At 38.8% G+C, this 23,631-nt stretch overlaps 7 protein-coding genes across 9 annotated transcripts; 3 read left to right on the forward strand and 4 right to left on the reverse strand.

Annotated features, from left to right (window-relative positions):
- The first annotated feature begins 443 nt into the window (after positions 1-443).
- On the forward strand, positions 444-1,885 carry WRKY71 (WRKY DNA-binding protein 71). Its single transcript, NM_102726.3, has 3 exons — positions 444-812; positions 1,006-1,152; positions 1,282-1,885. The coding sequence occupies exons 1-3, from the start codon at positions 493-495 to the stop codon at positions 1,661-1,663; spliced, it is 849 nt and encodes a 282-aa protein (NP_174279.1). The 5' UTR covers positions 444-492; the 3' UTR covers positions 1,664-1,885.
- A 1,027-nt stretch (positions 1,886-2,912) lies between these two features.
- On the reverse strand, positions 2,913-4,793 carry AT1G29870 (tRNA synthetase class II (G, H, P and S) family protein; the record flags this gene model as incomplete). Its single annotated transcript, NM_102727.2, has 7 exons — positions 2,913-3,002; positions 3,076-3,135; positions 3,226-3,450; positions 3,538-3,735; positions 3,821-3,938; positions 4,009-4,388; positions 4,473-4,793. 7 exons carry the CDS (start codon positions 4,791-4,793, stop codon positions 2,913-2,915), a joined length of 1,392 nt encoding a protein of 463 aa, NP_174280.2.
- A 674-nt stretch (positions 4,794-5,467) lies between these two features.
- Positions 5,468-8,978, reverse strand: AT1G29880 (glycyl-tRNA synthetase / glycine-tRNA ligase). Its single transcript, NM_102728.3, has 9 exons — positions 8,304-8,978; positions 7,673-8,055; positions 7,471-7,588; positions 7,168-7,362; positions 6,839-7,063; positions 6,650-6,709; positions 6,497-6,577; positions 5,996-6,401; positions 5,468-5,905 (listed from the first exon to the last, which is right to left on the reverse strand). Exons 1-9 carry the CDS (start codon positions 8,790-8,792, stop codon positions 5,673-5,675), a joined length of 2,190 nt encoding a protein of 729 aa, NP_564337.1. The 5' UTR covers positions 8,793-8,978; the 3' UTR covers positions 5,468-5,672.
- A 61-nt stretch (positions 8,979-9,039) lies between these two features.
- RWA4 (O-acetyltransferase family protein) lies at positions 9,040-13,463 on the forward strand. 3 transcript variants are annotated; one of them, NM_001332877.1, is made up of 15 exons: positions 9,040-9,590; positions 10,122-10,213; positions 10,331-10,468; positions 10,555-10,611; positions 10,687-10,759; positions 10,943-11,101; positions 11,274-11,423; positions 11,541-11,796; positions 11,943-12,058; positions 12,138-12,224; positions 12,318-12,406; positions 12,512-12,574; positions 12,658-12,714; positions 12,832-12,928; positions 13,009-13,463. In NM_001332877.1, exons 1-15 carry the CDS (start codon positions 9,543-9,545, stop codon positions 13,162-13,164), a joined length of 1,638 nt encoding a protein of 545 aa, NP_001322904.1. In that variant the 5' UTR covers positions 9,040-9,542; the 3' UTR covers positions 13,165-13,463. The 3 variants fall into 3 exon arrangements, with proteins under 3 accessions (NP_001322904.1, NP_001031111.1, NP_174282.2); NM_001036034.2 differs by having other exon boundaries at positions 9,414-9,590; positions 11,274-11,796; positions 13,009-13,181; NM_102729.3 differs by having other exon boundaries at positions 9,434-9,590; positions 10,331-10,611; positions 13,009-13,237.
- Positions 13,464-13,966: 503 nt separating this feature from the next.
- On the forward strand, positions 13,967-18,222 carry CARB (carbamoyl phosphate synthetase B). Its single transcript, NM_102730.2, has 3 exons — positions 13,967-15,521; positions 15,667-16,359; positions 16,464-18,222. The coding sequence occupies exons 1-3, from the start codon at positions 14,175-14,177 to the stop codon at positions 17,985-17,987; spliced, it is 3,564 nt and encodes a 1,187-aa protein (NP_564338.1). The 5' UTR covers positions 13,967-14,174; the 3' UTR covers positions 17,988-18,222.
- A 68-nt stretch (positions 18,223-18,290) lies between these two features.
- Positions 18,291-19,513, reverse strand: CAB3 (chlorophyll A/B binding protein 3). The gene has a single exon (NM_102731.3). It carries the CDS (start codon positions 19,255-19,257, stop codon positions 18,454-18,456), a length of 804 nt encoding a protein of 267 aa, NP_564339.1. The 5' UTR covers positions 19,258-19,513; the 3' UTR covers positions 18,291-18,453.
- Positions 19,514-20,666: 1,153 nt separating this feature from the next.
- On the reverse strand, positions 20,667-21,980 carry CAB2 (chlorophyll A/B-binding protein 2). The gene has a single exon (NM_102732.3). The coding sequence runs from the start codon at positions 21,901-21,903 to the stop codon at positions 21,100-21,102; it is 804 nt and encodes a 267-aa protein (NP_564340.1). The 5' UTR covers positions 21,904-21,980; the 3' UTR covers positions 20,667-21,099.
- Between the last annotated feature and the right edge of the window lie 1,651 nt (positions 21,981-23,631).

Below are 23,631 nucleotides of genomic sequence, written 5' to 3' on the forward strand. Positions count from 1 at the left end.
TTTAGTTTTTTGATAACCACTACATTGATATTTTCAAATTGAATATACAAAGGACAGTCTTCTACATATGGTTTGAATGCAAATCTATGAATCTTCATATGGTAGGTATATTATACCTCAATAAAAGATATTGATCTTAAACTGATATGTTAGAAATCCAACGTTATAAAGTACAGGACGTATAATTTGGTACATTAAAAGAGATTAGTTACTCAATTTATAACCAATCGGAAATATGGTATCATAATTCCATTGATTTTACTGACCAAACATTACCAATGGACATTTTTATTTTTTCCAAGTGATATCGCTCCAAAATGATTTAATTAAGACCTTAATAGAATATTCAGAACAAAAAACCATCCAAGTATTAAAGTAAAGTTGAATGGACTTGTATTTATAAGACTTGATCACCCAAAGTCCACATATAACCTAACACCTAAGTTTGAAGAACCAAATCTCTTCCTCTTCTTCTCTTTCTCCTCTTCTTCAATGGATGATCATGTTGAGCACAATTATAACACATCTTTAGAAGAAGTACACTTCAAGAGCTTAAGTGATTGCTTACAAAGCTCATTAGTAATGGATTATAACTCACTAGAGAAGGTCTTCAAATTCTCACCTTATAGTTCCCCTTTTCAATCGGTTTCACCGTCAGTAAACAACCCTTACTTAAATCTCACTTCGAATTCTCCGGTGGTCTCATCTTCCTCCAATGAAGGCGAGCCTAAAGAGAACACCAACGATAAGAGTGACCAAATGGAGGATAACGAAGGCGACCTACATGGTGTTGGTGAAAGCTCCAAGCAACTGTGAGTTTTTTTCAACCTTTTACTTTTCTTTCGGAGTTCCTCACATATTTTTGTTCTTTATGGACTAGATGTCCTGAAACAAAATTTAGACTATATAATTAACGTGAAGCTTATAAAAATCAACAATCACTTGCCAACATAGAACGTGGAAACCCTTGAGATTGATATGCTTTAGATGGATGGGTATGGTCAGGACAAAACAAGGTAAAAAGAAAGGAGAGAAGAAAGAGAGAGAAGTTAGGGTTGCATTTATGACCAAAAGCGAGATTGATCATCTTGAAGATGGTTATAGATGGCGAAAATATGGACAAAAAGCAGTGAAGAACAGCCCTTATCCAAGGTTCATTTATTCACTACACTCTATTCAAATCCACACATTTATAAGTTACAGATATATATATCATAATGGTTTTGTAAGAAAATAAAGTGTATATTATCATAATATCATAATTTGTTTATGCGTTTTCAGGAGTTACTATAGGTGCACAACACAGAAGTGTAACGTGAAGAAACGTGTAGAGAGATCGTTTCAAGATCCGTCGATCGTAATTACAACCTACGAAGGAAAACACAACCATCCGATCCCATCGACGTTGAGAGGAACCGTGGCAGCTGAACATCTACTAGTCCACCGTGGTGGTGGAGGCAGTTTACTCCATAGCTTCCCTCGTCACCATCAAGATTTTCTCATGATGAAACATTCTCCGGCCAATTATCAATCGGTGGGATCTCTGTCGTACGAACATGGCCATGGGACCTCTAGTTACAATTTTAATAATAATCAACCAGTTGTTGACTATGGTCTTCTTCAGGACATTGTTCCTTCAATGTTCTCCAAGAACGAGTCTTGAGAGAGGGGTATGTACGTACTATAGATCGTATCGTTATGGTTGCATTATATAAGCATAAATCATTTGTACTATATGTATGTAAGTAGATTCTTAGGTAATGTATTTATTCATATCTATACATGCATGTTAATTTATATATATTTCACTGACACACTGGCACTGCTACTAATCATTTGTAATCTTGATTATTAAAAGAGTTAATTAGAGTATTTTACATTTTGTCCTCTTCCAAATCAGAGTATTTTTTGTATAATTGGGTATATGATGTGGTATCTTAATTTATTTGGGGGCAGACAAGTTATATATTGATAAAAGTAACCATCACACTTCAAACGAGGAGAAGTTTAGAGAAGACAATGATGTGGTTATTTTACATAGCGATATTGGAACCAAAAGAAAGAAAAGGTGGAAAGCTGAGGATGATTTCACTTTGATTTACTTACATCTGTTATTGTTCAAAAAAAAAAAAAAAAATTGCTAACTATATCAACCTTATCAAAGAAAAAAAAACTGATGTCTTAATTTTCCTTTAGATAAAAGTCTCCGCTTTTTTTGTTGCGGAAATTGTTGACTATATTTAACGACAACGACTTGCTCCATAATCAGTTCCCTCGATCCAAGTTTTTCCTATATGACGGTAAATATTCTCTGTCATTTTATCCGATTAAAAATTATCATAACTAACGTACAGTATACAGAAACACATGCCCAGCCTAATGAAGCCCATGTGTTTTAGGGGGTTTAAGCAAGTAGAGTAGTAGTAGTACAAACAAACAAACAAACTGCTTATGAGAACTTTGATTGCTCACACATGGGCTTCATTAGGTTTGGGCTTGTGTTTATTGTAGTCTCTAACAAGAGAAACATTGATAACCGAAACTTAACCTACAAATCTGGTATCGAGCTTTTTAAAGGACACTTAAAAAGAAAGAAAAAGAAAAACTTGTGACACCATAATTTTCTAGATTCAACTCAGCCGTTGGTAAAGCTAGAAAAGTAGAAAAGAGACAGAGATTTAGGTAAAGATTCATATGAGCCATGTTACATATCTGCAATAATTAATTGTTTGAAGATAAATAACATAAACATGAAAGACCCTAATCATATATGCTATTTCCCTAATTGTAAATAGTGAGTGTACTACTTCCATAATTATGTTTCATAAACGTACTAAATACCAACTTATCTCTTTATTATAAACCATCACCATGAGACAAAGAAGCTATTCAGTAAAACAATAGACTTCACTTCAGTCTACCTCCAAAGCTTCAACCACATTCTTTTGATTTCCCTTGAATGCAGGACCCAATTCTTTCATCTCAGGTGTAATAGCAAGTTTCTGAAATATAAGAGAATCACATGAAGGACAAGTTATATAGATAGAGGTGGAAATGTCGAGTAGCTCAAATTACCTCTACTTCTATAGGCTCTGCAAGTTTCTCTTGAGCCACAAGAGCATGGCCACTTTTTTCCTGCCATACAACAAAGAGTCCACAATCTACTTAAGTAAATATAAATAGGAACACCTACATATATCTAGTTGTAAAAGGTGAGTTTCTTACGGAGTGAGCACGTAAGTCGTAATCAGACCTATCTGCAATTCCAACACATTCAATCCAACCATATGAACACTCAATTTCAGCATCCCAACAATCGGTTGCATAGTGTGCCATTTCATTTGCAAGATGATGACGGAAGCGCAGGCGTTCCTTGTCTATTCCAAGACGGATAAGGAAAAGATACACTCTCCCAATGAAGAATCCTAGAGTCTCACTGTTCACATGCCCTAATACATTTTCAGTTGTAGAGATCAGTATTAGTTTTTTTTTCTTATCAAAAAGGAGGTAAGCGAATATGATTACAAATACACTGACCTTAGCAACAGCTTCGCCAAGGCAAAGTCTTTTTGCAAATTGGCCAGGTTTTTCTTGTTCTTCTCTTGGAAACATAAGGAGTTCAAGTTTTGCTACATCAGAGAACTTAGAATGTGACTTATGCTCAGGGTGAACAAAGTGCTCAATTTCTGCCAGAGTGAATTCACGAGTTCTAAGAAGCCCTTGACGTGGAGATATCTGCGTGAGAAACAAAGATCCCTTAAAAGAAAGATTCAGATAAACGTATACAATATATCAACTAGTAATATTGAAGGATATTCACCTCATTCCTAAAGACTCGACCAACTTGAGCCACGGCAAACGGAAGTTTTCTCCCATTCAAATTATAATAATCCTTGAAGTTGCAAAAACTGCCTTGAGCAGTTTCAGGACGCAAGTAACTGAAACACACCAACAAATAAATAAATAAAACTCAAGAAAGAAAGAATTATTACATGGAAAAAGACTCACCCTATCAACGAACCACTTGCTCCAAAGGAAGTTTGAAACATCAAGTTGAAGGGGCGAGGAGGATGAGAAAGTGGATTCTTCGTGACTGGAGCTGTGGAGCAGTGATTCCATACTCCACCAAGCTCTTCAGCAGAAAGATCTTCCACATGAGCTATAACTTTATCCAATTCAGCAGCATTCTCAGCAGAGATGGTAGGATCTTTCTTTCGGTTTTCACAATAACTTTTGACCAAGTGGTCCGCACGGTGAAATGCTCCATCTACCTCATCCTTGACCATAAGATCAGTGAACTTTTTTACATGCCCAGATGCGTTGAAAACGGCCTCTGGTGTCAAAGCTGTACAAGCAACCTCCATCATGTCCTCTTCATCAACAAAACACTGTATATCAAAGAAAATTCAAAATCAGCTCTTGTCTACCGAATTGTGCCAGAGATATATGTGAATGAATGAATGAATCCTCACCTTACGCCAGAGGCTAAGTATATTAAGTTCAACAGTACGACCATGAGGACCGAAATCGTAAAGTCCAGCGACGCCATGGTAGATATCGAAAGATTTATGGACGAACAAAAGCCGATCGAGAGTTTTGACCACTGCTTCCCGAAAATCCTCACGGTCCTTCTCGACCGCGGATTTCTCAGGCTTGGATTTGTTGGGAAGCTCAATCGCAGCGTTGGTCTCTGGTTTCGCTGCGTGGGAGTCCTCGAGAGTTCCGACGGCGAGTTCTTGATCTTCGACGGCCAAGGATTTCTCCCGAAGAAAAGATTGTTCGGGAGCGTCCATCGGGATCTGAATCGGAGCCAAAGTGGTTTGGAATCGTCAAGAAAAGTGTGAACTTGTCCGCTCACAATTTTGGTCTAGCTAGGGTTTTAATATGGGAAACTTCAGCAGGGTTTTGTTACTTTAGGATTTTTATTACAATGCGAAACTTGGTGCTCAAGCGATGAGTTTTTAAAAAAAAATATAAAATCTCTATTCGTTCTTAAACATTTTAATTGTAATTTCAATTAAATATTTTTTTAAATATATCTTGCCTATAGTCTATTGTATTAATTATTTGTATTTAATTATATAAATAACAATCATAAAATCATAAATATTGATAATCTTACTTTCCTTCATAACTTGCCTAATTGTGTTACGTCCTCCAAGATCGAGATTTCTATCCGCCTGCATGGCTGCATTATCATAAAACTTGGATTTAACTAACCCATTATTCGATATCAAAAACTTTTGAATGTGCTTTCCTCTGGTTTAGTCCATCTCTGCATCTAAACTAAAACCTAAAATAGTCAGTATATATGCACGATGGCGCTACCAACTGCCCAAGGATGCGTCAACTCTTTGCTTCTCTAACTTGTAACTTTGTAATCCTTAGCAAACTGTAAAAACAATGATCCTTCATACTTTTTTTTCTTAATGCAAACACAAACAATTCAGACCATAACTGGATGGACTGAAATTTGTGACCAAAATTTAGAAAATTAGCAGTAGAATGGACGAAAATATAACAGAGAGTTTATACTTTATAGCCACTTCGTCTCCAAATCTGGTATCGAACTTTTTACGTGACACTAAGAAACAAAACATTAAAAATGAGTAGATTCAGCAACAATTAATTTAACACTTTGGTTTTTAATTCGGAAAAAAACAAGGAGCTAGCTACTCGTCTGCAGCAGCAGAAGAATGGTGAGGGAAGGTTGCCCAGACGTCTTGCCACGTCATTTTCCCCTCTGAGACTGAGCTCACAACGGAAGCTGCCTCCTTCAAGGTGACTCGGACTTGATCTTTGCTGTCTCTTTCTCTGATTGTCACTGATGTATCCGAGTCCACTGTTATTGCAAATGGCACTCCAAGCTCATCGGTTCTCGCATATCTCTTCCCTATCGATGTACCTGTTCACACACAAACACAACAAATCTTTACTTGATTTGATCCATTTCAATATTTCAAAAAACTTCAATTCTCAACTTGTTTTTACGTACCAGTGATGTCAATCTTATGGGAGATACCGACAGAGGCGAGTTCCTTGGAAATAACTTTGGCTACTTCCTCGAATTGTTGGTTCTGAACAAGCGGGAAAACCGTGCACTTGATGGGAGCTACAAGAGGAGGGAAACGGAACAAGTTCAACTGCTCATCCCCTGCTTTGCTTGGCCTTGTGCTGAAACAATGCTCATACAGACAATATATGATCCGACCAATCCCAAACGATGGTTCAATCACTGATGGAGTGAAAACCCGCTGGTGCTCTTTCTTCTTCTCCTTTGATATAGACACCATGTTTTTCTTGATGTTCACGCTTTTCTTTAGGGTACACACGTAAAACTCCACTTCCCCTTTGGATTCCAGGGTTGCTTTCATCTCCATAGCTTCTTCCTCATTCATCGCCTAACAAAACATTACACGAAGCATGATATTTATTCTAAACCATCACCATATTATTAAAAAAAAAAGTTATTCAGTAAAACAGTTAAGAGTTCAACCTCCAAAGATTCAACCACATTCTTTTGATTTCCCTTGAATGCAAGACCCAGTTCTTTCTTCACAGGAGTTATCACAAGTTTCTGATATAAAAGATAACCATGTTAAGGACAAGTAATAAAGACAGAGATGAATGAATCTGTTCACTAAAATACCTCTACTTCTTTAGGTTCTGCAAATTTCTCTTCAGCCACAAGAGGAGTACCACTTTTGTCCTGTCGCGCAACAGTTGATCAACAATATACTTTAGTGAATTTAAACAGGAACACTTACGGGTTTTGATCATTAATTATCTAGCTGTAAAACGAAATGATGAAAATAGAAGTAAAAGGTGAGGTTCTTACAGAGTGAGCACGTAAGTCGTAAGCAGACCTATCTGCAATCCCAACACATTCAATCCACCCATATGAACTTTCAATTTCAGCATCCCAACAATCTGCTGCATAGTGGGCCATTTCATTTGCTAGATGCTGACGGAAGCGCAGCCGTTCCTTGTCAATGCCAAGACGAGTAAGGAAAAGATACACTCTCCCAATGAAGTATCCTAGAGTTTCATTGTTCACAGTACCCTATACGAATAGGATTTCAGTGTCAGGCATCAATAAGATATAAAAATGGGTGTGTGCGAGTTCTTAGTAGAATTAAGTAGGCGAATATGATTACAAATACTAACTTTAGCAACAGCTTCACCAAGGCAAAGTTTTTTGGCAGATTGGCCAGACATTTGTTCTTCCCTTGGGAACATAAGGAATTCCAATTTTGCTACGTCAGAGAACTTAGGATGTGACTTATTCTCAGGATCAACGAAGTGCTCAATCTCTGCCAGCGTGAATTCACGAACTCTAAGAAGCCCTTGTCGAGGAGATATCTGCGAGTAATATGCTACTTATTAAAACCCAGACATAATGCAGAAAAGAATTTCTTAAAGAAGATTGAGATGAAGACATCCCATACATCAAGCAAAGTAATACATTACCTCATTTCTAAAGGCTTGACCAATTTGAGCCGCGGCAAAAGGAAGTTTCTTCCCATTGTAATAGTACAAGTCCTTAAAGTTGACAAAAATACCTTGAGCAGTTTCAGGACGCATGTAACTGAAACACAAAAGAGGAGTAATTTGATAACAAACTCAGGAAAGAAAGTGGCTCAGAAATGATTATAACATGAAAAATACTCACCCAGGAATCAAACCAGATGGGCCAATGGATGTTTGAAACATCAAATTAAACGGGTAAGGATCAGAGAGTGGATTCTTCGTGTCTGGAGCAGTGATCCCATACTCCCTGATCTTGGCACCTAGCTGTTCAGGAGAAAAATCTTCCATAACAGCAAGAACATCCTTCAATTCAGCAGCTTTCTCAGCAGAGATGGTAAGATCTTTCTCCAGCTTCTCGGTACAATAATCCTTGAGCAAGTGGTCAGCACGGTAACATGTTCCAGTTTTCTCATCCTTAACCATAAGATCAGTGAACTTATCTACATGCCCAGATGCCTTGAGAACAACCTCTGGTGTCACACATGGACAATCAACTTCTAGCATGTTCTCCTCAAGAATGAAATGCTGCAAACGAAGCAAATCACTCCCGTATAAGAACAAGCCTAACACAATTTCTACTCTATGAATCATGTCAAATTTGACCCACATCAATCTGTATAATTCCAAACGTAACTCTACTCTATGAATCTTGTCACATTTGACTCAATTTCTACTCCATTCAATCACGTTTAGTAACAAATCTAACTCGGTTTATACAACCAAAATCTTGTCGAATTTAAATACAGAGAAATGTGAATAGTGTTGTTCCTTACTTGACGCCAAAAGCTGAGAACATTGGATTTAATAGCACAGCCAGGAGGACCATAATCAAAAAGTCCAGCGACGCCACTGTAGATCTTAAACGAAGGGATATAGAACAAACGCCGCTCGAGAGTATTGACAACAGCTTTTCGAAAAGCCTCACGGTTAAGCGAACCATTACCGGAGCTACTGATAATAGACTGAAGCTCCTTCTCGACGGTAGATTTCTCGAGCTTCAATTTGTTGAGTTGCTCAATGGCAGCATCGATTTCTGGTTTAGCTGCACGGGAAGCCTTGAGAGCTCGGACGGCGTTACCCTGAGCTTCGACGGATGAGGATTTCTCGGAAAGAGATTGACGGAGAGACTGCTCGGTGGCGTCCATCGGAATCTGGATCGGAGCGATGGAGATTGGGTTGCGAAGGATTGTGGTGGTTTGGAATTGACGAAGATTGAAGATTTGTTGTCTGCGATGAAAGACGAATGTAGAGAAGATGCGCATTCGACGAAGTGTTTGTTTCCACTTACTAGTGGCCCCCTTAGGGTTTAAGATGATAATGTGGAAACCTTTGGGCCCAAGGAGTGGGTTTGGTTGACGAAATGAAATCTAAACCCAATAAAGAGTAAAGACATTTAAATGTCATCACATCTACACGTTTGACGTTTCAACATGGATGCAAAATTTTCCAAATGCTTTAACACCAAACAAATATGTGAACATTGATGTTTGGTACCAACTTATCCCTCACCTACCAGAAAGGTCCACTACGTTTGTTTATCTATAGGCAAATCCACACTAATGTTTTTGTGTTCTTTTTTTCCTCTTTAGATACACAAATATGTTGTCAAAACCAAACCTAAATGCATGCATTTCTGTAAGCAAAGGCATTGCGATTAGAAAGAAAAGTTTGTGTGCAGTGAGAGCTGTAAATTGCGTATAACCACAATCAGATTACCTCTGTAATTTACTTAATTAGTAATTAATAAGTAATTAATAATTTAACAATTAGAGGAGAGGCAATCGCCAAACCAACCAACCGTACGATTGAATTTGACGAAAACGACGTCGCGTCCGCCATTTTCTTCTTCCTTGAAGCAATAGCTTCTTCACTTCAGATCTCTTCTTCTTCTTCTTCGTTGCCACTGCCCCAATTAACTCTGTCTATCTCTCTCTTCATCCCCTAGATTGAAACTAATTGCAATTGGAGTGTATATTGCAGTATCTAGTTTTTGAATCTCTGGGTATTCCTTTATGGATCCAGTAGATATGGTTGTGTCACAGCCAATTACGCCTGGTCAGGTACAATTTTTCATGATCTTCGGTGATTCAAGTTTCGATTTACATTCTTCTCCAACTTCCCGAAGCGGATTTTGAGATTTTGATTGAATTGGCCTGTAGCTTAATGTGATTAGGACTCTCTATCTTTCTCCTTTATATGAATGTGGTTGATTCATTCTTCAGTTCATCGGTTGCTTGCTAGATTTAGATTAATGTTGGCTGTGTAAAGTAGAGTGGTGAGATTGATTATCCCACCAGATGATCTGCTGGCACAATGATCTATAATAGTTCATTTACAAAGATTGTAATGTCTCAACATTGAGTCAAGTGTTTTCAATTACTAATAACTTACTAAGCTTCTACCTCAGCCACTCTGTGTTTTCTTCAGCTTGAAGCAACGTACTTTTTCTTTTAGTTTGGAAGATTTGGATTGAACCTTGTTGCGTAGATTTACATTTTGTATTCGGCTGAAAGAACACAACTTTCGTGGGTTTTTTTGGATTACTGTTATTGTTCTCAATCTTTCTTCTTTTGTTCTTCTTTCTGTTGCAGGTTTCGTTTCTGCTTGGAGTCATTCCTCTTATGATAGCATGGCTATACTCGGAATTTCTGGAGTATAGGAGGTCTTCTTTTCACGCTAAAGTGTATGTGTATGGATGATTATTATCTAATTGAGTCTCATCTACTGATATCTCGCTTATGTGTGTTTAATTTCTTTGGAACTTACTGTTTTTGTGGTTTCACGTTATCCACATTTGCAGTCATTCAGATAAGAATTTGGTTGAACTGGAAATGGTGACGAACAAAGAGGATGAAGGAACAGTTTTAATGGAAGGAGGTCTTCCAAGATCTGCCTCTTCAAAGTTTTATAGCTCACCAATCAAAACAAATTTGATTAGGTTGTTATAGCTATTTGTTTTTCTTAGGGAGGAATGTTCTCTAGCCATAATATTTTCTTAACCATTGGCATTGTGTTTATTCGTAGGTTTCTGACTTTGGAAGACTCTTTCTTGCTTGAAAACCGAGCAACCTTGAGAGCAATGTAGGTTCCTTAGTTCTCAGCAATATTGAATTCTTACTGATTAGGCTCCATAGTGACCATTTTCTTCTATTGTAGGGCTGAGTTTGGAGCAATTCTTTTATATTTTTATATTTGTGATCGAACTAGCTTGATCGGGCAGTCTCAAAAGGTGCCTCCATCAAACTTCTTTGACGAATTTCCTTTTCGGTTGTTAAATTTCAAAAAAAATACTTGTGCAATATATAGTTCACTAGAGCCGAAATTCTTTCTGGTGTAGAAAGCTTATATCAGTGTTACTGTGTTAGCAATTGCAATTGACCGTCCATCTTTTTGATGTGGATTCCATTGGCAGAATTACAGCCGAGACCTTTTTCTCTTTCTCTTCTGTCTTCTCATCATAGTGTCAGCTATGACGTCCTTGAAGAAACACACTGACAAGTCACCAATAACAGGAAAGTCCATTCTGTATCTCAATCGTCACCAGACTGAAGAATGGAAAGGGTGGATGCAGGTACTGTGTTCGAACTTTACTCAGTAGTTTTCATTTTCCTACCATTTTATCCCTTACTTCCTTGCATTCACGTCAGCTTCATAATAGTATCTTCATCTAAATCTTTGTGTGTCTTTTCTTTTGCATTCACCTCGATTCTCTAACTGATTTCCATCCCTTTGGGACTTTGCAGGTTCTATTTCTGATGTATCATTATTTTGCGGCAGTTGAGTTTTACAATGCAATCAGGGTCTTCATCGCTGGCTATGTGTGGATGACCGGTTTTGGGAACTTCTCTTATTACTATATCCGAAAGGATTTCTCCCTTGCACGATTCACTCAGGTCAGATCAACTATTTTCGATCACCATAGTTTGTTCAGTTTACCATGTGATGTTCTTTTAGAGAGCACTATGTCTTTCAAAGCTCAAGATTTTTATGAAAGCTTTTACTTAATCCAGATGATGTGGCGGCTTAACTTTTTTGTGGCGTTTTGTTGCATTATTCTCAACAATGACTATATGCTGTACTACATCTGTCCAATGCACACTCTATTCACGCTGATGGTCTATGGAGCCCTTGGTATTTACAGTCAGTATAACGAAATAGCATCAGTGATGGCTCTGAAGATTGCTTCATGCTTTCTCGTGGTTATCCTTATGTGGGAGATTCCTGGAGTTTTTGAGATTTTCTGGAGTCCTCTGGCATTCTTACTGGGTCAGTAACAAATTTCTCTCATTTTTCATACCATTTTTGTCATGTGGCTGATCTGTAGTTCTGTCTTCTACACAAATATTTTGGATGGCATGCTTGAATAAAAATTGGTAACTAACGTTGATATTCTGTCTTTAACACAAATACAGGGTACACAGATCCAGCTAAACCAGACCTTCCACGTCTACACGAATGGCATTTCAGATCTGGACTTGATCGCTACATATGGATCATCGGCATGATATATGCATATTTTCATCCCACTGTAATTCCAGAACCATGGTGCTTTCATTTTTTCCATATCTCCTCTCGAAAGACGCAACTAAATATATTGGGGATTTCAGGTAGAAAGATGGATGGAGAAATTGGAGGAGTGTGATGCTAAGAGAAGGATGTCAATCAAGACAAGCATAATAGGAATTTCTTCATTCGTGAGTTGTTAGCTTTTCTCGGCTTCTGGTTCATCATATATAGTCTTCTCCACAATTATTCTGATGTTTGTGTCGTGGTTTCCAAATGTTCAGGCTGGTTACCTTTGGTATGAATACATCTACAAGCTGGACAAGGTTACGTACAACAAATATCATCCCTACACATCTTGGATTCCAATAACGTCAGTACCAACAACTTTGTCTTTTCTTCATTTTCATGGTTCATGCTAAATCTTGAGATAATATGCTTTCTTGATTTATGACCTTTGGTTTTAAATCTGGAACAGTGTCTACATCTGTCTGCGAAATTGCACCCAACAGCTACGGAGATTTTCCCTGACACTCTTTGCGTAAGATTCTCAATCTCTTAATTCCTTATTGTTACCTTCTTGTTCACAGTGCACACAGCTTTTTGACCATGATCTCTCTCTAGGTGGCTGGGCAAGATAACTCTCGAGACCTACATTTCACAGTTTCACATCTGGTTAAGGTTAGTGGGATCTACAAATCGAAGCATATGTTATTATAAAGAAACTTCACAATGTGGTTAGTGAAGCCTTTATGGTTAACATATGTTAGTATAACAATAATTCTCAATGTGGTGCAGATCGAGTGTGCCAAATGGGCAGCCAAAGTTGCTATTATCAATCATCCCAGAATACCCAATGCTCAACTTCATGCTCACCACGGCCATCTACGTCTTGGTAAAAAAGCATCGGTAAAACCATTCTATGCTTTTATCGTTTTATTACTTCTTACACTTTTTTTTTCCTTCTTCATTCAGGTATCTGTTCGACTTTTCGAGCTAACCAATACATTAAAATCAGTTTTCATACCCACGAAAGACGACAAACGGCTGCTCCACAACGTGATTGCTATGGCTGCGATATCATTTTGTTTATATATTATCGGTCTTATTCTTCTCTTGATCCCACATTAACTTTTGTACTAGTCCCTGATCCCTTATTGTCCAGTTGCACCATTATCAAAAAGGATGACGACTCTGAACAAATGTTTCCATTACAGAAGAGACGTCACAAACCTGAGAAACACAAAGTTAAAGTTAGTTGCACAGAGAAAAAAGCTTTTACTACTATATCAAACGTGCAAACACATATAATACTACTATATACAGTTAAAAAGATTGATTCTATAGAGAAGGACATGCGGTACTAGAAAAGTTTGCAGTTTAAGGAAACCTTACCAGATGCGACTGTTATATATAGTACATTATCTGTTTAATCTACTGTAAAGTCAGCAGAAGAGTTGATGATCTGAGCGAAAGCAAAAGCAGTAAGTACCTGCGACCGCATTGACTACAAAATAAATGCGGTAATTAGTTTTGTAATTCGTTGACTTTCTTATTTACTCATTTTAAAACCGATTTGGAATATATACTATATTTAAAAGTCATATAGAGTATAACTTTAATAACATGACACGAATAACATTTGTTTTTAATGAAATAAATCTATATCAAATAATATTTATTGGATTTACTACCAATAAAACTCCATTCATTATAACACCATTTTATATTTTAAACACTCTTGAATAAAACAATAATATTCTAATTTCCAAAAATTTAATTATTTTTTTAAACCAGAGACATAATATCTATCATATTATGGATACGATTCCATAAATGACGAAATGATACATTCTAACCAAAAAAAAAAAAATCATTTCTCTTTGCAACTTTTTGGAAGAGTTAATTATCTTTTTATGTCATTTATCATATTTTCCCAATAATTGTTGTTGAAAAAATGGATTGTCATAATCAAATACAGCAGGATTGAGAAAGACAAAATAAATACCAAACCGGAATAATCCAAATTTCGAGAAACCCTAAAACCCTCTCTCTCGTGTCTCACTCTCTTCTGCAGCAGTCTCCAGTTACAGAGCCGACACAGGCAAAACTTAGAAGAAGAAGAAGAAGAAGAAGCAAAAATGAGAAACCATTGCTTAGAACTCTCTTCCAATTGTTCCTCCATTTTCGCTTCTTCCAAATCCAATCCTCGTTTCTCTCCTTCCAAGCTCTCCTATTCCACTTTCTTCTCTCGCTCTGCCATCTATTACAGATCAAAACCAAAACAAGCCTCGTCTTCTTCTTCCTTCTCCACTTTCCCCCCATGTCTCAATCGGAAAAGCTCCCTCACGCATGTTCTCAAACCCGTCTCAGAGCTCGCCGACACCACTACCAAGCCTTTTTCTCCGGAGATCGTCGGCAAGAGAACCGATCTGAAGAAGATTATGATTCTCGGCGCTGGTCCGATTGTCATTGGACAAGCTTGTGAGTTTGATTACTCTGGTACTCAAGCTTGTAAAGCCTTAAGAGAAGAGGGCTATGAGGTTATCCTGATCAATTCGAATCCTGCCACTATCATGACTGATCCGGAAACTGCTAATCGGACTTATATCGCTCCGATGACTCCTGAGCTTGTCGAGCAGGTTATTGAGAAAGAGAGGCCTGACGCTTTGTTACCAACCATGGGTGGTCAAACCGCATTGAACCTCGCGGTTGCTCTTGCTGAGAGTGGTGCTTTGGAGAAATACGGTGTTGAATTGATAGGAGCTAAGCTTGGTGCGATTAAGAAAGCTGAAGATCGTGAGTTGTTCAAGGATGCGATGAAGAACATTGGGCTAAAGACTCCACCTTCAGGGATTGGGACCACTCTTGATGAGTGTTTTGACATTGCTGAGAAAATTGGTGAGTTCCCTTTGATTATCCGTCCTGCGTTTACTTTAGGTGGTACTGGTGGTGGAATTGCGTATAACAAAGAGGAGTTTGAGTCTATATGTAAATCGGGTTTGGCTGCGAGTGCGACAAGTCAAGTTCTTGTGGAGAAATCCTTGTTGGGTTGGAAAGAATATGAGCTTGAGGTGATGAGAGACTTAGCTGACAATGTTGTCATTATCTGTTCCATTGAGAATATTGATCCTATGGGTGTGCACACTGGTGATTCCATCACTGTGGCACCTGCACAGACTCTAACGGATAGAGAGTACCAGCGGCTTAGGGATTATTCCATTGCGATTATACGGGAGATTGGTGTTGAGTGTGGTGGATCTAATGTGCAGTTTGCTGTCAACCCGGTTGATGGTGAAGTTATGATCATAGAGATGAACCCTAGGGTCTCAAGATCTTCTGCTCTTGCTTCCAAGGCTACAGGGTTTCCCATTGCTAAAATGGCTGCCAAGTTGTCTGTTGGCTATACCTTGGATCAGATTCCTAATGATATCACGAGGAAAACACCGGCTAGCTTCGAGCCCTCCATCGATTATGTGGTGACTAAGGTTTGTCATTCCATACTTTTGGCTTTATTTGTGTTGCGAAATGAGATACGCTTGACTTTGAAGATTTACACACATCTATCCACTTCATGATATATAAACTCAAATGCATATTTTGCTTAACGATATCTATTTCTTTACCATGCAGATTCCTCGATTTGCATTTGAAAAGTTTCCAGGATCTCAGCCATTGCTAACGACCCAGATGAAATCTGTTGGGGAATCTATGGCTCTCGGCCGTACATTCCAAGAATCTTTCCAGAAAGCTCTGAGGTCTCTGGAGTGTGGATTCTCGGGTTGGGGTTGTGCAAAAATTAAAGAGCTAGATTGGGACTGGGATCAGCTGAAATACAGCCTAAGAGTCCCAAATCCTGACAGGATCCATGCGATATATGCTGCCATGAAAAAGGGTATGAAAATTGATGAAATCTACGAGTTGAGCATGGTGGACAAGTGGTTCCTAACCCAGCTTAAAGAGCTCGTGGACGTCGAACAGTATCTTATGTCCGGAACCTTGTCAGAGATTACAAAAGAAGACCTTTACGAAGTCAAAAAGCGGGGATTTAGTGACAAGCAAATCGCTTTTGCTACAAAGACAACCGAGGAAGAAGTCCGTACCAAGCGGATTTCTCTAGGAGTTGTTCCATCTTACAAGAGAGTGGATACATGTGCTGCAGAGTTCGAAGCGCATACACCATACATGTACTCTTCATATGATGTTGAATGTGAATCAGCTCCAAACAACAAGAAGAAGGTTTTGATTTTGGGTGGAGGGCCAAACCGCATTGGTCAAGGGATTGAATTTGATTACTGTTGTTGCCACACATCTTTCGCCTTACAGGTATGTCTTTAGACAATCTAAGCGTCTCTCCCAAAAGCCAGTAAACATTGTTTCAACTTTTTTATGCTAAACTTACTTATCTACTTTTTTTAATTTATTTGCAGGATGCTGGATATGAGACCATAATGTTGAACTCAAATCCTGAAACAGTATCCACAGATTATGATACAAGCGATAGGCTCTATTTTGAACCTCTCACAATCGAGGATGTTCTCAATGTTATCGACCTTGAGAAACCTGATGGCATAATAGTGCAATTTGGTGGTCAAACTCCTCTGAAACTTGCTCTGCCGATCAAACATTATTTGGATAAGCACATGCCCATGAGCTTGAGCGGAGCGGGACCTGTTCGCATCTGGGGTACATCACCTGACTCCATTGACGCTGCTGAAGACAGAGAGAGGTTCAATGCAATTCTCGACGAGCTGAAGATTGAGCAGCCCAAGGGAGGCATTGCAAAGAGCGAAGCTGATGCATTAGCCATAGCAAAGGAGGTAGGGTACCCAGTTGTGGTAAGACCTTCTTATGTTCTAGGTGGACGAGCAATGGAGATCGTTTATGATGACAGTAGACTAATAACCTATTTGGAAAATGCGGTACAAGTTGACCCAGAGAGACCTGTTTTGGTAGATAAATATCTTTCTGATGCCATTGAGATCGACGTTGATACCCTTACTGATTCCTATGGAAATGTGGTGATTGGTGGAATAATGGAGCATATCGAACAAGCTGGTGTGCATTCTGGTGACTCAGCTTGTATGCTTCCAACACAAACCATCCCAGCTTCTTGTTTGCAAACTATTCGAACATGGACCACTAAGCTGGCGAAGAAGCTAAATGTATGTGGGCTGATGAACTGTCAGTACGCAATCACAACATCTGGGGATGTTTTTTTGCTGGAAGCCAATCCCCGAGCTTCCCGTACTGTCCCTTTTGTGTCAAAAGCCATTGGACACCCTCTTGCCAAGTATGCAGCGCTGGTCATGTCGGGCAAATCTCTCAAAGATCTTAACTTTGAAAAAGAAGTTATCCCTAAACATGTCTCTGTGAAAGAAGCTGTTTTCCCGTTTGAGAAGTTCCAAGGATGCGATGTGATACTCGGGCCAGAGATGAGAAGCACAGGAGAAGTGATGAGCATCAGTTCTGAATTCTCAAGTGCGTTTGCAATGGCTCAGATCGCTGCAGGTCAAAAGCTACCTCTATCAGGCACAGTCTTCCTCAGCTTAAACGATATGACCAAACCGCACCTGGAGAAAATCGCGGTGTCCTTCCTCGAGCTTGGGTTCAAAATAGTTGCCACCTCGGGAACAGCTCATTTCCTGGAACTGAAAGGCATTCCAGTGGAGAGAGTGTTGAAGTTGCATGAAGGAAGACCACATGCTGCTGATATGGTGGCGAATGGTCAGATCCATTTGATGTTGATCACAAGCTCGGGTGATGCTCTTGATCAGAAAGATGGGAGACAGCTCAGACAAATGGCTCTAGCATACAAGGTACCTGTTATAACCACTGTTGCTGGTGCATTGGCCACTGCTGAGGGAATCAAGAGCTTGAAGTCAAGTGCCATTAAAATGACCGCTCTTCAGGACTTCTTTGAGGTAAAGAATGTATCTTCTTTGCTCGTCTGAGTTAGTTTTTTTGTTGTGTGTTGATCGTTTGTGTGGAACTTTTTTACGATAAATTTTAACGGATTTTGTTACCCATAAGCATTTCTATGAATAATCTTCGAAAATGCAGCAAACTTGTGATTTATCAATCGGCTTTGTTCCTTTAATTCAGATATACACAAGCCTTTGATTGTATCAGGTCATGTAACGCTTGGCTTAAACTCGAGTTATGTTCTATAAGATTGTGCAATTGTAGAAACAGCCTCTTCATTTGAGCGAACCCAAGAACATTCCATTTGAATTTTAGTTAATACGAGACTAGTATGAGAGAAAATTGAGTTTGATTAATGACAAATCATACAAAGTCTTGCAAATTTACATCTGAAAGTCTCAAACCATCACATACAACCTTCTCTTTCTCCTCATGTCTCTCACTCGAATTCAAAAGACTGAAAGAAAAGCAAAATACAAACTGATAAAACTTGGCTCACTTTCCGGGAACAAAGTTGGTTGCGAAGGCCCATGCGTTGTTGTTGACTGGATCGGCCAAATGGTCAGCAAGGTTCTCTATCGGTCCCTTACCAGTGACAATGGCTTGAACGAAGAATCCAAACATAGAGAACATAGCCAATCTTCCGTTCTTGAGCTCCTTCACCTTCAACTCCGCGAAAGCCTCTGGGTCGGTAGCAAGACCCAATGGGTCGAAGCTGCCACCGGGGTAAAGCAAGTCCTCGGCCTCTCCCAACGGCCCATTTCCTGCGACTCTGTAGCCTTCAACAGCTCCCATCAAGATAACTTGAGTGGCCCAAATGGCCAAAATGCTCTGAGCGTGGACCAAGCTAGGGTTTCCCAAGTAATCGAGTCCTCCATCGCTAAAGATCTGTGAACCGGCCTTGAACCAAACCGCCTCTCCGAACTTGACTCCGTTCCTAGCCAAAAGCTCAGGGAAGACGCAGCCTAGGGCTCCGAGCATAGCCCACCTGCTGTGGATAACTTCTAGCTCACGGTTCCTTGCGAATGTCTCGGGATCAGCTGAAAGTCCAGCGGTGTCCCATCCGTAGTCTCCGGGGAACTCTCCGGTAAGGTAGCTCGGTGACTCGCCAGAGAATGGACCCAAGTACTTGACTCGGTCGGATCCGTACCATGGGCTGCCTGATGGACCCTTTGGCTTGGCAACAGTCTTCCTCATTGTCACACGGCCGCTTCCGAGGACTTCAGATGCCGCGGGGGAAAGGTTCACAGCCTTTCCGGCGAAGGCAGGGGAGGAGAGAGCCATTGTGGAGGCGGCCATTGAAACTTTTTGTGTTTTTTTTTTTTTTTGGTGACTAACTTGTGAGTGAGAGTGATTGAAAATGGTTAGGTAGGGTTGGATTATATAGGAAAATTGCGAGTAACGTTTGTTATCTATGAAGTAATCTATATCTCTTTACTCATTGGATTTTTGAGATTTTGGTTTTAACGTTTACTATTCTTATGTGGCAGTCTCTAGTCCACTAGCTTTTGCTATGATTTTTTCATTGCAGCCAAAGCATTTCGAGACCACATGTTGCAAGTCTTTTGGAAGCAGCTTAATAGTTCTGAATAGAGATAACTTATTTGTGTGATCTTTCCTTTAAATAAAAGTAAAGATAGTGTGATATTGATGACCGAAACATCATAGAGAGTAACATTAGAAGTCCAACATCACTACCAATTTACAATAACATTGATTCCATTGTCAGTTTATCCACTAACCTGATAAATCTCATGAATAATGTAATTAATTTAACCTTGAAACTCAGTTGTTTTTGCTTTTAAATCAAAATGCAAAGACTCAAAAACACTGATTATTTGCATATTTTGCAGAAACATAAAAACTATCCAATTGATTGTTCAAACACTGAAAAACTATCATCTGGTATGTTCAACATCATTGGTTTAGACAATATGTAGCTTGTAAATTTTTAATCATGATTCTAGTAATCTGTTTTGTAAACTTGAACAACCTTTTAAAATCTAAAGTAACTCATTCTATCTTTCTAATTCATCATAAAATTCAAAATTTGTAGAGATGAAAAACCACAACAGAAAACATTTTGTTAGAGGTTTAATTTGCAACAAACTATTCCTCAATCACTTTGATAGAAACTCTTTAAGCTATCATTCGTAGTTTACTGATTTTTTCATCACCCTAAATAATTTCGACAGTAAAAGTTTTTTACAAAACACAATTTTATTTTTACAATCACTAATTGCCCTCACACATGAATTCACCCACTCTTTGGAACGCAATTTCTAAGCTTTGGGGTGAAAATGAATAAACCTAGCTATATTCATGTTCTCCTGTTCTATTCTCTTGTTCTTTCGATACCACACACCAATGACACAGGCGCTAGCTCTTCTATGCTCCAAACATATATGTTATCATGTGTTCACCAATTATAGCTAGTGTGACAAGCGAACCTGGTCCACAGAGGATGTCACGGAAGGCAATCTCTCGCACGACAATGGATTTTAACTAATATGTAAGATATATGATCAGTCCATTCAATGCGTGGATGTGATTTTAATATGGTATCAGAGCAATGTGATATATTGTTATCCAGATATCGTATGAGCCAATGTTACGAGCTTCAGAATCAACCAAACACGGAAGAAACTACTTCATTATCTATTCTCTAATTCTCTCAATCAGAAGAAAAAAAACGATTGCAATTTCTTCTTCAATGCGATCATATTTTGTGAAGAGACGATATACAAGTTAAATCAAGGGAATATAAAAAACTTATATAAAAGACTCTTTCGTGTTGTTCAAGCTAACATCCGAGAATCACATTTTCTCTTGATTTGAAAAGAACATAATCTTTGTACCCATTGCCTTAATATGTTCAATCACGTTGCTCGATTGTAGAAATAGCCTCTACAACGGAGTGAACCCAAGAACTGAAAATCCAATTCAATTATAGTTCTACGAAACATATTTAGAGAACAATGAGTTATTTGATTAATGACAAATCATACAAAGTCTTTGCAAATTTACATCTGAAAGTCTCTACCATCCACCACAAACACAAACCTACTCTTTCTCCTCCTGTCTCTCACTCGAATTCAAAAGATTGAAAGAAAAGTAAATTACAAACAGATAGAACTTGGCTCACTTTCCGGGAACAAAGTTGGTGGCAAAGGCCCAAGCGTTGTTGTTGACTGGATCGGCCAAATGGTCAGCAAGGTTCTCTATCGGTCCCTTACCAGTGACGATGGCTTGAACGAAGAATCCAAACATAGAGAACATAGCCAATCTTCCGTTCTTGAGCTCCTTTACCTTCAACTCAGCGAAGGCCTCTGGGTCGGTAGCCAAACCCAATGGGTCGAAACTGCCACCGGGGTAAAGCAAGTCCTCGGCCTCTCCCAATGGCCCATTTCCTGCGACTCTGTAACCTTCAACGGCTCCCATCAAAATAACTTGTGTGGCCCAAATGGCCAAAATGCTCTGAGCGTGAACCAAGCTAGGGTTTCCCAAGTAATCGAGCCCTCCATCGCTGAAGATCTGTGAACCAGCCTTGAACCAAACTGCCTCTCCAAACTTGACTCCGTTCCTGGCCAAAAGCTCAGGGAAGACGCAGCCTAGGGCTCCGAGCATGGCCCACCTGCTGTGGATAACTTCTAGCTCACGGTTCCTTGCGAATGTCTCGGGGTCAGCGGATAGACCAGCTGTGTCCCATCCGTAGTCTCCAGGGAACTCTCCGGTAAGGTAGCTGGGTGACTCGCCAGAGAATGGACCCAAGTACTTGACTCGGTCGGATCCGTACCATGGGCTGCCTGATGGACCCTTTGGCTTGGCAACAGTCTTCCTCATTGTCACACGGCCGCTTCCAAGGACTTCTGATGCCGCAGGGGAAAGGTTCACAGCCTTTCCGGCGAAAGCAGGGGAGGAGAGAGCCATTGTTGAGGCGGCCATTGAAACTTTTTTGTGTTTTTTTTTTTTTTATGACTAACTTGTGAGTGAGAGTGATTAAAACTGGTTCGATAGTGTTGGATTATATAGGGATATTGTAACGTTTGTTATATCTGAAGTAATCTTTATCTGTTCATTCATTGGATTTTAAGATTTTTGTTTTATCGTTTAGTAGTCTTACGTGGCAATCTCTAGTCCACCAGCATTTGTTTTGATTTTTTCATTGCAGCCAAGCGTTTTGTGACCACAAGTTATGAGCCACTGAATACTTCAACGGTTACACTTACTTACACCCTCGTGACAAGAATGATTTTTGCTACAACCCAATAACTAAAACTTAAAGTATAACATTTTGAAAATATAGATTCTGATGATCGAAACATTAATATAAAGTAACATTATAAAAAGCATTTACCCACACATAAATATCAATATTTTCAATGGTAATTAGTTCATCATCACTACCAGTTTAATTTCAATTATGAATCGATTTCATCGTCACTTTATCCAATAACCAAAATAATCTCATGAATTATGTGATATCACCTTAAAACTTTGACGTTTTACTCTTTATCGAAGAAACACAACGATTAATGAAACACTGTTTTAACTTATCGACCATTTCTAAGAACATGAAAGAACTATATTAATTCATATGGCATGTTCATCATCATGGGTTTAGACTTTAGAGAACATATAGCTACTTTTTTTCTTATCATGATTCAAGTTATCTTTATTGTAAACTTCAACAACCTTTTGAACAAACTTATTTATTCGCTTTTTCCGAATTCATCAACAAATTACTCCTCAATCACACTCCTATAGAAAACGGTTTAAGCTATCATTACATGTCTAGTTGGTTTTACTCAGCCCTAGAAGTGTTGTTTATTGCATCACTTTCCACGAAGCACAATTTTTCTTTTTTACAATCACTAGACCTCACAGGCTCACACATATGCTTTAGAGCACATTCTAAACTTTGAACTATAAAAGCTGTTAACACTAATACACTATGCGTTCTTTTTTGCTCCAAACACTTTTGATCCATTATTAGGAGACACTCCACTTAGAAAGATTTTCTAATCCTTTGGTCAACTAGGAAGTTCAAGGTTTTTCTAAACAGAAATTCATTTCACAAGTAATTTAATTTATAAGGAAATGAATAGAGAAATCAAATCATTGAAGAACTACAAAATATAGATTCAAGGTCAGGTCTAAGAAAATATTCCTGAAGCTCAAAAAAGAGTTTTCCTCTCACATTATAGAATTGGCCTTTACTTCAACATTTTCCCACCTATTCCACATTTGGTCAGAACATTTTTAATTACTTGTGGATCAATTTCCGGTTGAAATGGGTTTGGTGAATATCCGGTTCAGTTATATGGTGGCCGTTGGAATTGGCTTATTAGTTGTGGCCGTTGTTGAAGCCGTTGGTATTGGTAAGGGAGAAGCAGACTTGTGGCTATGAGTCTATGACCATGACTCGTGATTATGGAGCTGTCTTATGACCCTGACCATCACCTTGATCTGGTGGATTCCAATGTTTTCTTCTTCTTCTAATAAAATATTATGGTCAATACAGGTGCTAATTAAGATGGTAATAATTTCTTATGTTTCTGTGGTAAAGTTTGATTCAATTCCGTAGTTTTAGATAATCTTATTTCCATACATAAATTTTATAGTTTTATCTACTTTGTTCTTATGTTTTATCTCTAGCCAAGAGTTATTATT

Source organism: Arabidopsis thaliana, assembly GCF_000001735.4.
Source record: "Arabidopsis thaliana chromosome 1 sequence".
Classification (NCBI taxonomy): Eukaryota; Viridiplantae; Streptophyta; class Magnoliopsida; order Brassicales; family Brassicaceae; genus Arabidopsis; species Arabidopsis thaliana.